Source organism: Gymnoscopelus braueri (assembly GCF_963280865.1).
Source record: "Gymnoscopelus braueri genome assembly, chromosome: 8".
NCBI classification, from domain to species: domain Eukaryota; kingdom Metazoa; phylum Chordata; class Actinopteri; order Myctophiformes; family Myctophidae; genus Gymnoscopelus; species Gymnoscopelus braueri.
The window spans coordinates 40,773,390-40,790,772 of record NC_137609.1 but is presented as its reverse complement, the minus strand read 5'-3'; the positions used below and the strand labels follow the sequence as shown (position 1 = coordinate 40,790,772).

Sequence of the window (17,383 nt, the reverse complement as noted above, 5' to 3'; positions counted from 1 at the left end):
AAAAAACGCCTATGTTATTTTTGTCCGGATTTGTCCTTTAAGCCCATAATAGCCAAGCTAGATCAGCTATTTTCACTATTTAAGTGAATTCCTTGCATGCTCCCACCAGAGCCACAAAAGGCAGTGGCAAAACATCACAACATATTTGGTCCACCCAAGAAGTGTTGTGTTCACAGCCATTAACAAGCTGGTGTCAATTCCTCGCATGCTCCCTCCGCGGCTGCGCATAAAAGTGTCTGAACCCGACAGACGGCGAAGGTGTTTGTGAACTCACAGCAGAGGACTTTGATGCAGGCGGCGTGCAGGCTGTTCTCTGAGCGTATCAGCGACCTCATGCCGATGACGAACGCGTTGCCGAAGCAGGTGATGATGGCCATGACCCAGACGGACACCCTCAGCACCACGTTGGCCAGCAGGTCCTCGAAGGACGAGATCCCGTCCGTGTTGGGCTTGCAGGAGCGGACGTGGGGCGCGTACGAGCAGTACTGGAACATCTTGAAATAGCTACGGGGTGATAATAATAACACAAATCATGTAAAGTTGTTTTTTATGATAAGTGAGGAAGGGAGAAAGGGAGACAGTAGGAAAGGGGGAAAAATCCATTCAGAGAGGAAATAAGAAAGATATGTTTCGATTTCAGTTGCCTTGGTCAATAACAAAATTGAAATATATTTTTTCACTTGACAGAGTGCCTTGGAGTTTTTTCCTTGGTCTGCTGTTCATGCCACTGGGGAGACAAAGCAGTAGTTCTTGGACTTTGTTTATGTATACCTATCTGTTCCACCAAAGAGCACCTGCCTAGAGAGCCAATTGATCCATGCAGCACTTCCTCCCTTTGTTCCAAGAAAGATATGTTATGTTTTAAAGTTAAAGGTAGGGTAAGTGATATTTTTTGGTTAAAACAAAAAGTATTTTGTTAAAAGGTTAAAGCACTATATTCTGATAGTAATCATTGCTATAGAGTGTTTGTTCAGTAACAGAACTTTTTCCCCCCATTATGATCGCAAGTGCAATCGTTTCTAAACACACAGGCGAGTCGTGCACGCCGCTCAAACAACAAACATTCCGATCGGGGCGGAGTCTCTCTCCTCCAGCCCAGTGTAAAAACACCATGTATCGCCATGTGAACGGAAAACTCACTTACTTTTTTCACCTCGCCACAGACCTCGCTAAATCCCTTATGATCGCGTGTTCAACTGTTTGTAGACACACAGGGTAGTTGTGTGAGTGGCCCAGAGAAGAAATTTTCAATCGGCAACATTCCATTTTGCAGTAGTAGCAGTTTCAAAACAGCGTACAGTAGCTAAACAGCAAAAATCTTCGATTTGACGTATTTCCGTATCCGGGTGTGCTACAATAAAATGTGTCACTGCGAGAGATGAAGGAACGTGAGATCTTGTTTAAAAAAAATATTTTTCAAAATTACGTTTTTTACGTCCTAGGCAGAATTGGTAATTGGAAATAATTACGTTTTTTACGTCCTAGGCAGGGAATGAGTTAATCTATATCCTGATTGAGTTCTCTATCCTAATTGGATAAAATTGGAAATTAAACTGAAACTGAAACGAAAATGCATTTTCCGTTTTATAAAGAGCTGGAGAGACAAGGAGACTCCTTTTACTGAACAAACACTCTATAGCAATGAGTACTATCAGAATATAGAGCTATTTAACACTTATTTTAACCAAAGAAAATCACTTACCCTACCTTTAATCAGAAGTGAAAAAAAAACGACATCGCTCATCCGTCAACCAAACTGTAGGTGAGATGCTGGAGCTGAGTTAAATCAATTAGAATGAAAAAGCAGCATCCATACATTAAAATTAGATTTGTGTATAGTGTGTAGATGCTGCTTTTGAATATTTATATATTTTAAAGTAAAACAAAACAAAACGTAACCCAGCCAAAGGATGGCTAAGGTTACGTACATATGAGACTGAAGGATACATACATGATACTGAAGGATATGAACATTACATACTGTATGAGAGAGGCTGAATATGGTTGAAGGATACGTACATATGAGAGAGGCACTGGCGCCTGCGCAATGGAGACATAGGGAGCACAGGCTCTAGGGGTGGGTTCAATTAATCGATACGGCAATAAATCGATATATACTCCCGACGATATGTGCATCGATACAGAGGCTGTTATATCGATACGGCATGAATTATGTGAGCAACGTATTTTTGACAAATTAACACACGGTGCAGGTGCAGTGCACAATAAAGCCACAAGGTGGCATCAATGACCAGTCCACACAACAGGGCATGTCAGAGTCAGATCAAGTTACAGCACAACACAATACCAGCAGCAACATGGAGGAGGAGTCAGAGAAAGTTTATCCACCGCCAGCGAAATTAAAATCTAAAATGTGGAAGCATTTTGGATTTATGCAAAAACCAGGAAGTCAGGAGTTGGACATGACTCAAACAGTATGCAAGCTGTGCAAAAAATTATAATAAGCAATTATTGCGGCAACACGACTAACCTCCGCTATCACATGAGCAAACACCATGCGGAGATTTCTGAAGAACCGCAGGCAGGTACGAGCAGTACAACACCGGGCCCACGTGTGTCTGACTCTCAGTCTCAACTAACCGTGAATGAAGCTTTCAAGGCAAAATTCCCCGCAACATCCCAACGGACTCAGGAGATCACACAAGCACTGTTAAGTTTTATATTTAAAGACTTGCGCCCACTCAGTGTTGTTGAGAACGCAGGCTTCAGGCATGGCTGCTTAATGAGTGTGAGCCATGCTACCAAATACCAACTCGTAAGTGGATTTCAGAAACTGCAGTTCCAAACGTAGCAGGTGTGAAGGTGTGAAACAAAAAGTCACAGACGCAATCTCTTCTGCAAACAGAGTTGGCATTACATGTGACGCCTGGACATCGCGAGCAACAGAGTCATGTAACTTCACATGCCACCACATTTCTCCAGAATGGGAAATTATTTCAAATTTTTTGAAAGCCACTCCGGTAATAACGTAGCGGATTTACTACAGGACGTGATGATGGCTGAATTGATAAGGATCCTGCGTTAGTGACAGACAACGCTTCCAACATGACAGTTGCAGCAGATCTGACCGAGTTGGTGCACGTGAAATGTTTCGCACACAGTTTGAATTTAGCTGCTCAACGTGCACTCAAGATGCCCACTTTGTCCCGTCTCCCGGGTAGAGTTCGCACCATTGTTGCTTCCTTCAGGGAAAAGTACAAATACAAGCCCTGAAAGCAAAGCAGAAACTTCTCAACATAAAAGATCACAAGCTTGCGACAGATGTAGCTTCAAGATGGAACAGCGCCTGTGATATGTTGGAACGCTTTTTAGAGCAGTAACCCGCAATTTGTGCAGCATTGCTCTCCAAAGAGGTGCGGAAGGATGCCAAGGACTTGTGGACCTTATAAATGATGCCGATCGAACTAATGCTGAGCATGTAGTGAAAGCACTAAAGCCGCTAAAAGTTGCAACACACGTCATGTCAGAAGAAAAGACCCCTACTCTGTCTGTTATTGCACCGATGCAAGCCCAACTGATCCGCCTATTTTGACTGTCTTATGTGTTAAACCCTTTTGCTCTTTGGGGAGCATAGCAGGTCATTTATGAATTTCCTCCAGCTACTTCTGTGCTTCCTTCCAAGATGTTCCTTTTTCCCTGAGTTCCGCCTCGACAGACCTTTCCCAGCTGTTTCTGGGTCTTCCTGGTTTTCTTTTCCCCTGAAGGTTCCAGGTTAAGGCCTGCCTGGTTATGTTGGAGGATATATGGTTTCCTCAGGCTATTGTGAGGGACATTAAAAATGCAGTTTCCATGGATCTTGGGAAGAGATACAGAGATAAAGAGAAGCCCTTTCTGTGCATGGCCTCAGCATTTGATCCACGCTTCAAGGCATTGCCCTTTTTGGAAGAAGAGGAACGTCATGACACCTTCACCAGCTTTGTAGCAGAGGCAGCGCGGATTTCTGCGGTGAGAAAAACAAAACTCTCTCTTCTCTCTTTTTTTGGTCTATTTTTATAGTCTGTTGCAACAATAATATTCCGGTTTTGCTTTGGAGTGCACTTCTTTTCTGCAAGATCGCCCCCTGATATTAGTAATTGCACAGAGTAAAGTAAACTAAATGTAATTATATCATGAAGTAGGCCTAAATAGATTATAATTTACATTTAGTTTACTGCATGTGTTTTTCACCCTCAAAACTACATTTGCACTTGGCCAGTTGGCCTCCTTGGCACAGCAGTGAGCACTATAATGATGTAACTAATTAACTGTGACTCATCTTGTGAATTTATGAATGTTATGTGGGCTTCTGATTTCAGAAGGACCAGAATGACACACCAGGAGAAAGGGCTTGAACCGGATTCTTCCTCATCTGAGCAGGATTCTTCCTCATCTGAACAAGACGAGGATTTAACAGCTTCTTCCCCACCCTCCAAGAGAAGAATGGACTCCACCTGAGCTCTGGCAGATCTGTTTGGAGAGACCTTTGCCCAGCCCAATAGACAGGCCTCCTCTATGTCACTACATGATCAGGCAGTGGATGAAATAAATAAAAAATATCTAGATCTAGCCCGGGACCCCCTGACTCTTGGCACTGGGTGAAAAAAATGGGGTTGAACATTGTGGGATTCAAATTTAAGTAAAAAAAAAAAAAAAAAAACCTTGAATTGGGAAAATCTAAACGGACTCTCCAAGATAAATGTTGTTACTTAGTAAAGTTTGGCCAATACATAACAAATAAGGTGGAGCCAAAAATGCAGTTTTGGCACTTACAATGTCTGTATATGACTTAAACTTTACCAAAACAAACAGTGGTGTCGCGTCCACTTTTGCATCTGTTGTCGTCGCATATGGGATATGGAACATGGCTGATTATACCTCATTTTGTGAAGCAATGGTTTTTAACTGCTACTTATGTAAGTATGGGTGTTATAGAATGCTATAAACAAAAATGTGCGGCGCAAGGAGGTTTTATTTGTGCTCCTGCAGTCCATATCAATAGGCACGCCTGGAGAGAGGCTAAATATGGTGGAAGGATATACGTACATATGAGAGAGGTTTTTCATGGGCAGGAACATCCTAGTCTGAATGTCTGGGATGTCCATTCCCTCCAGGGCTCTGTAGTAAACACAGAACAGATAAACAACAGACATTAACACTATCAACACATGCACTGTGTGCAGTGTGTGAGTGTGTGAGTGTGTGAGTGTGTGAGTGTGTGTGTGTGTGTGTGTGTGTGTGTGTGTGTGTGTGTGTGTGTGTGTGTGTGTGTGTGTGTGTGTGTGTGTGTGTCCACCACTGACACACACACGTGTGTGTCAGTGGTGGAAAGTAACTACATTTACTCAAGCACTGTACTTAAGTACACTTTTGAAGCATTTTTGGGCGGTGAAACCGCCCCTATAAGTGAGATTTGGAAAAATGTACATTTTCCTGCGCTGTGATCTGGGCCCAGGAAATTTGTACAATTATCCTGCGCTGTGATTGGCCAATCACAGTCTATTCAGGACTGTGATTGGCCAGTGTCACATGACACATGTGCATAGCCCTATATAAGAAACCATAACTTGAAAAAAACCAAATTTGGTTTTTTTCAAGTTATGGTTTCGTCCATCATAAAGAGTGTTTCAATAAATGTATTTATCTTTTGTACATGATTGGTTGACTCCATTCAGTATTGTGATTAGCTAGCAAGACACCGCCCACTTCACACAGGGTGTGATTTTTACTTTACTGGAGTATTTCCAATTTTCAGTACTTTTACTTCTACTCCACTACATCTCAGACGCAATATTATACTTTTACACCACTACAATTATTTGAAAACTTTAGTTACTAGTTACTTTGTAGATTTAGATTATTATTACAAAACATACATTAACCACTCCAGCCCTATATACATTTCGGCCATTTGAAAATAGCCGATCTACAAGCTCACAATGCGTCACATCGTCACATTGTGACTGCTATTGACTGCTATTTTCAAAAGATTGTTATACATTTGAAAACTTGAAATGGGACATTCTGCCTGATGAGTGCTTTTACCTTTGGTATCTTAAGTACATTATGATGCCAATACTTTTGTACTTTTACTCAAGTACATTTTGAATTCCAGACTTGTAACAGAGTATTTCTATATTGCAGAATTGATACTTTAACTTAAGTAAGAAATGTGAGTACTTTTTCCACCACTGGTGTGTGTGTGTGTGTGTGTGTGTGTGTGTGTGTGTGTGTGTGTGTGTGTGTGTGTGTGTGTGTGTGTGTGTGTGTGTGCGCGTGTGCGTGTGTGCGTGCGTGCGTGCGTGCGTGCGGTACATGCATGTACTTACAGGGACTGCAAATGGGTTAGATGGACAAAGTTGTCGGGGTGAATCCGGAGGGAGGGATTGTAGGAAATGTTTCTGTCACAAACAGGATACAGGTGGTGAGAACTTGACAAAGGCTGGATGACAGGTGAATGATGGAGTGTAGAGGCTATAAAATGGATGACAAATTAAAGGAAAAACCAACAGAAATGTGTCTTAGTAAAAAGGTGATGGACCACCACGAGCTACACTTTCAATGCGCCTTGGCGCGTAAGGTGGAAAGTAACTAAGTACATCCATTAGCTTGTACTGTATGTGTTAGTTTTTTGTGGATTTTGTCCATCTTCTATCTTCTCCATCTTCATTCACTTCAAACACATCTTAATAACTTGTGCTCTTATCACCCGGGTGCTCAAAAGAAAATGTAAAAAACCTTTCATTCATACGAGCATGTAAACACAACACTGCACCATACCAGCCTGCCTCCATTATTCGTTTCACAAAGACGCTTCCATGCTACGGACGCGTGCACAGAAGACACTGACATATCTACTTCCTAGTTTCTTAATATCAACATTTAAGCCTGTGCACTATAAAGGACTGGCACAGAAATCCTATCAAACATGAAATTGCACGAATGCAGTATGAAGCAGGCCATAATAAGTTACCATAATAAACATAATATGTCCATTGTTGTGTCCTATTGGACCAATAGCACACAAGAAACGGTTAAACAGTTAAACATTAACATTTTTGTTCATTTTTGTTGTCACTAGCCAGTTATAATATACTGTAGAATTAGTACAAAACATACATTAACCAATTATGCCCCGTTTTATACTTTGTCTATTCAAAAAAAGCTCACAGCGTGTTGATGCGATGCCTTGTGTCATAATGGATACCTTTACTTTTGGTTATTAAGTATATTTTGATGCCAACACTTTTGTACTCTTACAGGGACGTTAAAGTTTATCTTGTTCATGTCTAGGTGTTAAATCATTGTTTACCTAATGATTGATCACCTCTAGAAAGGTTTTCCAAAATGACAGGAACCAAATGTCTTGGAAAATAAATCTATGGTTATAAATCAGAAAATTTGGTCGGGGAACAGCTTAGAAGTTGGAGGAGATTCCTTTTTCCAAATTAGAAGACGACAATTCTTTGCAAAAATACGTTTAACGGTAATTAGTCCGCAGTCAGGTATAATTCCATTCACTCATTAATGTACCTGCACTCTTAGGCCAGATACTTGAGTTACTACTCACAGCTTGAGGAGAGACCTCGAGAGACTCCTAAATGTGTTCCTTGGCAGTTCCTTTATCCTGTTGCTGGACAAGTCCCTGAGAGAGAGAGAGAGAGAGAGAGAGAGAGAGAGAGAGAGAGAGAGAGAGAGAGAGTCAACTAAATGTGTTTGGCGATTATTACATTTTCTCTTAGGGATCAATAAAGTATTTCTACTCCATTCTATTAATTGAGGAATTCCGCATCTATGCATATTCATGTAAACAAATATCAAAGGCCACAGGATCTGCTATTTTTGAATAGCGTCTGGCACAAAATATTTTGGAGATGGGGTATGCAGCCAAATACATATCATTTTGGGGGTCCTTGACATGAAAAAGTTTTAGAACCACTGCTCTAAAAAATTGGCGGCCCGCAAGGGTTTCCAATAGATCAGTGTTTCCTAAACGTTTTAGCTCGAGGCCCAAACTAGTGAAAATAGCTGATCTACAAGCAATCTACAACGTGTCACAATGCGACAGCTTGTGAACTTGTATATCGGCTATTTTCACTATTGCTATTTATCTATTTTTATGGAATTTCTTTGATTTTTGTTTTTATATGCAGGTTTTATAATGTAATCATTTATATCTGCAAAGTAACTAGTAACTAAAGTTTTCAAATAATTGTAGTGGAGTAAAAGTACAATTTTCGCCTCTGAGATGTAGTGGATGTAAGCTCACAACGCGTCGCGACGCATGGTGAGCTTGTAGATCGGCTATTTTAAAATAGCCCTGGTATAAAATAGGGCTAAAGTGGTTAATGTATGTTTTATAATATAATAATTTATATCTGCAAAGTAACTGGTAACAACATTTTTCAAATAATTGTAGTGGAGTAAAAGCACAATATTTGCCTCTGAGATGTAGTGGAGTAGAAGTAAAAGTATTGAACATTGGAAATACTCCAAAGTAAAAAATACCTCAAAATTGTACTTAAAGGTAGGGTAAGTGATTTAGTTTGGTTAAAATAAGTGTTAAATAGCTCTATATTCTGATAGTACTCATTGCTAAGTGTTTGTTCAGTAAAAGGAATCTCCCATGTCTCTCCAGCTCTTTATTAAACAGAAAATGCATTTTCAGTGCTCAAATGTTGTCACCTACCTGAAAATGTATTTATATTCATTTCGTTTATTTATAGTACTTTAACCTTTTAACAAACAAACCCCCCCCCCAAAAAAATATCACTTACCCTACCTTTAAGTACAGTACTTGAGTAAATGTATACTTTACACCACTACAGCAGAGACTGAGAAAGATGGGACCGGGTTGAAAAAGAACAAGCATGTGGCCGAGTATGTGGCCGAACACGCGTGAGTGCATTCGCTAATGCACAACCGATGTGCCCAATAAGGCCCGTGACATAAAATGAGTTTGGCAGCCCTGTCCCACACGGTTCTCCGTGTCTCATTCTCTGCTGTTCCACTGTCTGTGATGACAAAAGAAGAGAACATGTCAGGGTGACTGGAGCTCCTTCACAGAGGAACATCACTAGCCTCTTTGTACGCTCGGAAAGGCTTTGTAAAGATTTTGTTAAAGGTTTAATGACATTCACTTTTACACCACATTCAAAGTCTTTGTCCTGGTCCTTCAAAAGTGTACAAAAAGTTTTAAGTGAAAATTCCATTCCAGTGATCAATGGCAGGTGTTTTTCTCTCACATTTCTAAAGCCTTTTCAACTGCAATGAAAAAAGAAATCTTTGCCTGCGGGTGTCGCTGGTGAGGGATTTTGCCTGTCAATCATCGCCTCTGCTCCGCCCCCCCCAAAGGAAAGGATAGGGGAGGGGAGGGGCAAGGAGGAGAGTGGGCGGGATTAATCGACTGTGACCTCACTGTCGAAGGGCCAAGCTCAGATTACTTTTCAGCCTAATTATTCAGAAAACCCCAGACCACAGAAAATCCACTGAATGTTCTAAGTTCAGTTTTTTTGGGTGTAATTGAGGTCATAAAACCCCAAATAAAACATTGAAAATAAAAAAAGTGAAAATGAATGTCATGATACCTTTAAGGCTCTGTCCGACACGCATCGGCCTGATGTAGAATAATAAAATAACGTGTCTGAGGCGAGCCTTTGCGTTTGAATCTTTCAAAGATTAAAGTGCTTTTTCTTTACTCTTTTCTTTTCTTTCCAGTGGTGGAAAGTAACTCTGTACATGTACTTAAGTACTGTACTTAAGTATAATTTTTACTTTACTAGAGTATTTCCAATTTGCAATACTTTTACTTCTACTCCACTACATCTCACAGAAAAATATTGTACTTTTAATGGATATTTTTTGGGTCTCCTTTGTGTCTCCTACCAGAACCGCTGCCTACCAGTCCGCTGGTCATCAAATTATTGGCGCCAAAAACCCCCAAAAATATCCATGAATTCAAGTCTCCATGGGGTGATAGAAAAAAAGTTATGTTTTGGGTGAACTATCCATTTAGGGCGCGCTCCCACCGCACTTTTATTTTACCTCTGGGGCAGAATCTGCCAATGCTTTGTCAATACAAATGCGTGGATTCCTGGGCTTGCAGATTTTTTCCAAGAATCCACGCATTTGCATTGACAAAGCATTGGGAGATTCTGCCCCAGAGGTAAAATAAAAGTGCGGTGGGAGCGCGCCCTTAAGCCACTTTTCATGGGTTCTGGATTTTCTCAGAAGCTGAATTTGGCCTTGCTCAGTAGGTGGTCCTACTCCTAACCCTGAGTTCTGGCAACCCCAGAACCACAAAAAAAGGCTTGGGAGACTTTGAAGCAAAAGGCCCTGGTCCAGAAAAGAGTTGGGAAGGGAACCAGTGCAGCAGACAGACAGACAGACACACATAACAAGAGATGAAGGAGGTTGTTTGTTTTACTTACAGTTCTGCCAGGTTCCACAGGGACTGGAAGGTGTTCTCCGGTATGGATGTAATCCTGTTGTCCATCAGCGAGCTGGACAGGAAAACAAGGGGAAAGTCAGGATAAGTCGGGAGGGAAAAAACACGTCTGATGTTGCTCAGGAGGCATCCCCTGCTCTTCCTGGATCTATACATGTACGGAATCTCTGTCTGTCTGTCTGCCTGCCTGCCTGCCTGTCTGTGTGCATCTATCCCCTGCATATCTTGAGAACCATCTGACCGATAGACTTCAAACTTGACATGTGTATTACAGAGGAGCAGAGGTTGGAATGGGTACTGGCATCATTAACCCATGGGACCAGACGAATCTGCCAGTGAAAAAAAAATTGCCCTCTGCGATTTTGGGTCTGGCCCCACTCCGTTGTGTGTGTGTGTGTGTGTGTGTGTGTGTGTGCGTGTGTGTGTACGTGTGAGTGAGTCTTTAGCCCATTCAATCCGAGAACGCATACTGTGTAATTTTAGATTTGTATAGCTATAACCATTATTTTATACTTTGGGCTATTCAAAAATAGTAGATCTACAAGTTTGTTGTGCAGCACTGAGTGCCATGCTACAAGTATGTAGATCTGCTATTTGTTTTGAAAAACCGTGAAAAGTCTTTGAATATACATTTTAACTCAAATCTTTGCTTCTGGGAATTCTACAAATGTCTTATGTTGCTATAATATCAGTGGTTCTCAAACTTTCTTCATGTGAAGGATCACCCAAAATGATATGTAATTGTCCACGGACCCCCCCCATCTCAAAATATTTTGTTCCATGGAACCCCAGAAGCAAAGATTTGAGTTAAATATGTAAATATATATTCAAATTCTTGTACACATTTTCACGATTTTCACTACAAGTTCATAGCGCGGTGCTATGAGCTTGTATATCTGCTATTTTTTTAGTAGCCAAAGAAATCTCAAATTAAACAGAGGCGTTCCTTAATGGGTTAGAAGACACGTGAGGTGCCTTTGAGTAACTGGGACATTTCCTGTGGTTTCCGTTTCAGGTCCCTGAAGAGCAATAAGATCCGAACGCTGTCTGACAACATCTTCTCACAATATTCCACCCTGGAGAGTCTGTGAGTCATGTACAGTAACACGCACACATCCTGCACACGCTTTCATATAATACCTTTGTTTAGCCAACCGTGGGTAGCTACTGGGACGTAAGTCGGGTCTTGATCAACCCCGGCTGGGTCACCTGGGCGAGGGTGTATGTTGTTGCGAGACCCGAAACACCCGATGACCCCAGGCTACAACACTGATGATACGTCCCAGGTGCATCCATGTTTTCTTTATAGTTAGTGACTCTAATTATAGTGGCTCATAGGAATTACTACTACGTGACAACCAGGAATAGTTTGGTGACCACCGGAGAGACGTCTGACAGCCGGAATGTAGACGGCATACCGGGAGCAGTATGGGTTGGCGCCCCAGCCTGTGTCTTCCGTGAGGAAGAAGCCCAACAAATCCACGGTGAGGCCTTTAGGAGGGCCATTCAAGCAAGCCGCAGGTGGAGCCTGCAGTACCACCACGGCCCAAGAAACCATCACGCCAGAAGGAAATGTTTGGATCGGGGAGAGTCTGGTGCAGTGCTCAGGTCCTGGACCTGGTGAGACGAAGGAGGAGCCCGGCCAGGAGGCCATCCACAGAGCCTAGCCCCTCCACGTGCCAGAGCCTCCCCCAGTCCCGGCAGAGTAGTTCTGGAGAAGCGGACTGAGTGTCCCTGTCTTTCCCTAAGAGGACTGACCATGGGTAGCTACTGGGACGTAAGTCGGGGCTTGATCAACCCCGGCTGGGTCACCTGGGCGAGGGTGAATGTTGTTGCGAGACCCGAAACACCCGATAACACGTCCCAGGTTCATCCATGTGATGTTTTCTTAATTTTTTTCAGTATAAATTACATTGAGGCAAAGTCTCTTTTACAAGTATGCACGGGCCAAGAGGCAGAAATATTATATAGCATTCACATGCGTACAAAAGGACAATACAAGGACAGAACGCCACAAAACAAAGCAAAAGAAAACCAGAACATTACTCCAGTGAGTCCATGAGTTTCAAAAGTCATTAACCCATTGAGACCTGAAGCCGATTCTACATGTCTCCTAAATCTCAACAGTTTTCTGAAAAACCTATGTTTCTATATCAGTGGTGCTCAACCTTTTTCATGTCAAGGACCCCCAAAATTATATGTATCTGGCCGCGGACCCCCATCAAAATAATTTGTTCCAGGGACCCCCCAGAAGCAAAGATTTGAGTTAAAAATGTTCGCTTTAAAAATATATGTATTCAAAGATTTGCACACATTTTCATTTTTTTTCAAAAATAGCAGATCTACAAGCTCGTAGCGCGGCACTCGGTGCCGCGCTATGAGCTTGTAGATCTGCTATTTTTGAATAGCCCAAAGTGTAAAATAATGCTTTTTAGCTCAAATCTAAAAATGACACAGTTCTAGGTCTTAATGGGTTAAGAACCAAACAAGGTAAAAGCGATAAAACACCAATTAAAAAACACTCAACCTCGTGAGTGAGGACTTCCGCAGTAATATTCTTTAAACTCCTTAGTGAAATTAAAGCAGGCAATTTGAGTCTGATCTGAAGGTCATTCCAAGCCCACGGACCAGAATAAAATAAAAAGTACCAGCCTCAGTTCACAAAGGGGGCACAGCATAGCGCAGCCAGGCGTTTGATCTGAGGTTAAGTGAGTTTTGGATTAACACAAACCTTGAACAACTAAAAGACGGGATATTACCAAGGAATACAATTATCTCTGTACTGTCACACACACACACACACACACACACACACACACACACACACACCTTTATTCAAAAAAATAGCAGTAAATGGTGCATTTATATAGCGCTTTTATCCAAAGCGCTTTAGATAGATTGTGCATTACATTCACCCATTCACACACACATTCATAAACCGATGGAGGAGGAAACCATGCAAGGCACCAACCTGCTCATCGGGAGCAATTAGGGGTTCAGCGTCTTGCTCAAGGACACTTCGGCACTAACTCTGGGGGAGCCCCCAAGCCCGGTATCGAACTGGGAATCTTTCGGTTTCCAGTTCACTCTACCCGGCCACTCTACCCATGAGCCACTGCCGCCCCGATCTACAAACTCGTAGAGCTTGTATATCTGCAATTTTTTTAATAGCCAAAGAAATCTGAAAATGACACAGATGCGTTCCCGGTATATGCTTTGTAGTTCTCTCACCTCCTCTCATCCTCCTCTCACTCAGCGCAACTGACATATATATATATTTTTGCCCTGCGATTTGACAGGCCATGACTACAGTGATTACGCCAGCAGGCCATCGGGAAATGAGGCTGGCAGCTTTCTGAACCGCAGCTGGCGGCTCATAAAGACGTTAATTCATAAAAAGGCTGAGCGTGCTCCAGTACTCTTTCACCGGATGACTGAGTATAATAAACTGCATGAGACTGACATCAGCCTGGGGTGCGTTCGGAAATTACATTACATTACATTACAGTCATTTAGCAGACGCTTTTATCCAAAGCGACTTACAATAAGTGTATTCAACATAGGTAGGGAACGAAAACTACTAATCACCAGAAGTCTTTAGTGCATTATCTGCAAAAACAAGCAACCAAGAGTATACCTAGCGCTAAGGTAAAAGTGCAATATATCAGCTACCTATTTCCTTAAACAGATGAGACAAAATAGCTAAATCAAATGAGCATGAGCTAAAACAAATAAGTGAATCGACTAAACAAGATCCAATAAACAATCCAATAATCCAATAAACAATACAGCAATAGAAAACAAGCGTTCGTACAACTAGTTAACAACAAGTAGGTCAGGCAGAGAGGAAGGGTAGTGTTTCCTGAAGAGGTGAGTTTTCAGCCTGCGGCGAAATATGGGCAGTGACTCTGCTGTCCTAACATCAGTGGGAAGTTCATTCCACCACTGTGGGGCCAGAACAGAAAAGAGTCGTGACCGTGTGGATCGGCCAGAAGGACCCTTGAGTGACGAGGCAATCAGTCGCCCCGAGGTGGCAGACCGAAGTGATCGGGCAGGGGTGTAGGCATCGACCATAGCCCGGAGGTAGGAAGGAGCTGTTCCTTTCACTGCCCTATAGGCTAGCACCAGGGTTTTGAACTGGATGCGAGCCGCAACGGGGAGCCAGTGTAGAGAGCGGAGAAGGATGGTTGTGTGGGAGAACTTGGGGCGGTTGAACACCAGACGAGCCGCAGCTTTCTGAACAAGCTCCAGGGGTTTGATGGCAGATGCCGGAGCACCAGCAAGGAGGGAGTTGCAGTAGTCCAGGTGGGAGATGACGAGAGTCTGGATGAGCACCTGGGCTGCCTTCTCCGTGAGGAAGGGGCGAATCCTCCTGATGTTGTAGAGCAGGAATCTGCAGGACCTCGTCACTGATGCGATGTTTGCCGAGAACGTCAGTTGATCGTCCAGGGTCACACCCAGATTCTTCGCAGTCCGAGTTGAGGTCACCACAGCATTATCAATGGTGATGGCCATGTCTCGGTGCGGACAGCCCTTCCCCGGGAGGAACATCAGCTCGGTCTTGTCCAGGTTGAGTTTCAGGTGGTTTGTCGACATCCACTCCGAGATGTCAGCCAGACAAGCAGCAATGCGTGTCTCCACCTGGGTATCAGAGGGGGGGAATGAGAGGATTAGCTGGGTGTCATCGGCATAGCAGTGGTAGGAAAAGCCATGGGAGTGGATGACAGCACCCAGAGATGTAGTGTAGAGAGAGAAAAGAAGAGGACCCAGAACCGAGCCTTGGGGAACCCCAGTTGTGAGCCTGTGTGGTTCTGACACAGACCCTCTCAGCATCACCTGGTAGGAGCGACCCGTCAGGTAGGATGCAAACAGGGAGTGGAACTGATGGTTCACCGTGTCGAACGCTGCAGACAGGTCCAGGAGTATCAGAACGGAGGAGAGAGAGTTCGCTCTAGCGGCATGGAGCGACTCCGTCACTGCCAGGAGGGCAGTCTCTGTCGAGTGACCCACTTTGAACCCAGACTGGTTGGAGTCCAGGAGGTCGTTCTGGTGGAGATAGGAGGACAGTTGTTTAAAGACACTCGCCTATTAGTTTGCATTGGCCAGTGCACTCAGTGCTATATTTCCGAACGCAGCCCTGGTGTTGACATCTCATTTGTCTGTCTGTCCGGCAGATATTTGGAAAGGACGGAAGGACGGACGGACAGACAGACAGACAGACAGACAGAGGAAAGGAGACAACGATAAAAGATAAATGAAAGAATGAATTGCCTGGAGTGCTTTCATTCTGTTAACCCATTCAAACCGGGAACGCATCTGTGCAACCACTTAAACCATTATTTTATACTTTGGCTATTCAAAAATATCAGATATGCAAGCTCGTAGCGCAGCACTCTGTGCCGCGCTATGAGCTTGTATATCTACTATTTTTGAATAGCCAAAGTATAAAATAATAATCTTGAAAATGTGTGCAAATCTTTGAATGTATATATATTTTTAAAGCGAACATTTTGTAACTCAAATCTTTGCTTCTGGGGATTCTACAAATGTCTTCTAAATCCTAACAGTTAAAAAAAAAAACGTACGTTGCTATAATATCAGTGGTGTATTTGGCCGTGGACCCCCATCTCAAAATATGTTGTTCCAGGGACCCCCCAGAAGTTGTAACAGAGTTATATATATATTCAAAAGATTTGCAACACATTTTCACGATTTTTCAAAAAATAGCAGATCTCGTAGCGCGGCACTCGTGCCGTTCTATGAGCTTGTATATCTGCTATTTTTTTATAGCAAAAATAAATCTAAAATGACACAGTATGCGTTCTGGATTGAATGGGTTATAAAGCCATGGCTCAAAGCCTGAGCGGGATGCAGTGCAGAGATCAAAATCTCCTGCCTGGCGGCAGGGATAATTTGTCCATCTACTTAGCCCCGTGATGCCAGTTCCTTCTTTGAGGAAAGGACAAAACCATCTGCCTGTGCTTAGACCTCAGGCGATAATGTCAATAGCATAAAGGCGAAGAACAAATACTGTGTTGCCTCTCATGAATGCTTATACCTGATATACAGTAGTTGTTTCTTTGAGGCACTACAGTACATCGTTGGTTCTCAAAGTGGGGTCCGGGGTCCTTGAGGGAGTTCCAGGGGGTCCCCAGCTAAATGATGGATAGTTAGGAACCAAATGGACCCTTATGGGTCCGTAACCCGGAGAGTGTACAGATGGTTACCCACCCCTGCCCTACGCTAAGCACCATGGACAGTGGCGCTGTCACAAAACACACGCACCATCCAAGTTGAAGGCATTGTCTTCTTAATAAGATGGGCAATAATGAATCCGTCAACATGTGTTGTGCGCTCATGTATTCTGTTTCTGTATTATAATATTGCTGTTACCTTATTATGTATCAATCACAGTGATTGATGTATGAGGTTTAAGGTAAAAAAAAATACTAAAATACAGTTCTGCACGGTACTCCCCCATGACCATTGTCAAAAAAGAAAAAGTAAGAGAAAAATAAATCACTTTTTGCCAGTAGGGGGCCCCCTTTGCCTCAATGGGAGCCCTCCACACCTGCTTGGTATGCTGGTTTGCTAAGACCACCCCAGGTCGCCTCAACTCTGTCCCTGACCAGCTGTCATGACCCAGGCTCTGTGACGCCTTTCTGCCTGTTGTGACTGTGCTTTTGTTTAGTTTTATTGTCCAACCCTTTGACTGTGTGTGTGTTGTGTGCTTGGAGTGTTTTGGTTTTTGCCTCGGTCTATTTGTGCCCTTCCCGTGTGTCCTTCTCCTTGTGCTCTCTCTCTATCCCTCTCTCTCTCTCTCTCTCTGTACACCTGCCAGCTGTGCTGATTCAGCAATCAGCACTTCTAGTTAGCATCAATTCAACCCCCAGCGACACTACAAACACCCTGCTGCGCTATCAGCCGGTACTCAGGCGG

At 43.1% G+C, this 17,383-nt stretch overlaps 1 protein-coding gene across 1 annotated transcript in view; it reads right to left on the bottom strand.

The window, feature by feature from the left end:
• The window catches only part of rxfp2a (relaxin family peptide receptor 2a), a 146,513-nt gene that overhangs the window by 9,587 nt on the left and 119,543 nt on the right, over window positions 1-17,383 (bottom strand). The window contains exons 12-16 of the mRNA XM_080435010.1: window positions 10,428-10,499; window positions 7,568-7,642; window positions 6,327-6,398; window positions 5,044-5,115; window positions 275-504 (exon numbers count right to left, since the gene is read on the bottom strand). Coding sequence (XP_080291136.1) covers window positions 275-504; window positions 5,044-5,115; window positions 6,327-6,398; window positions 7,568-7,642; window positions 10,428-10,499 — 521 coding nt within the window. The remainder of the gene's footprint in view (window positions 1-274; window positions 505-5,043; window positions 5,116-6,326; window positions 6,399-7,567; window positions 7,643-10,427; window positions 10,500-17,383) is intronic.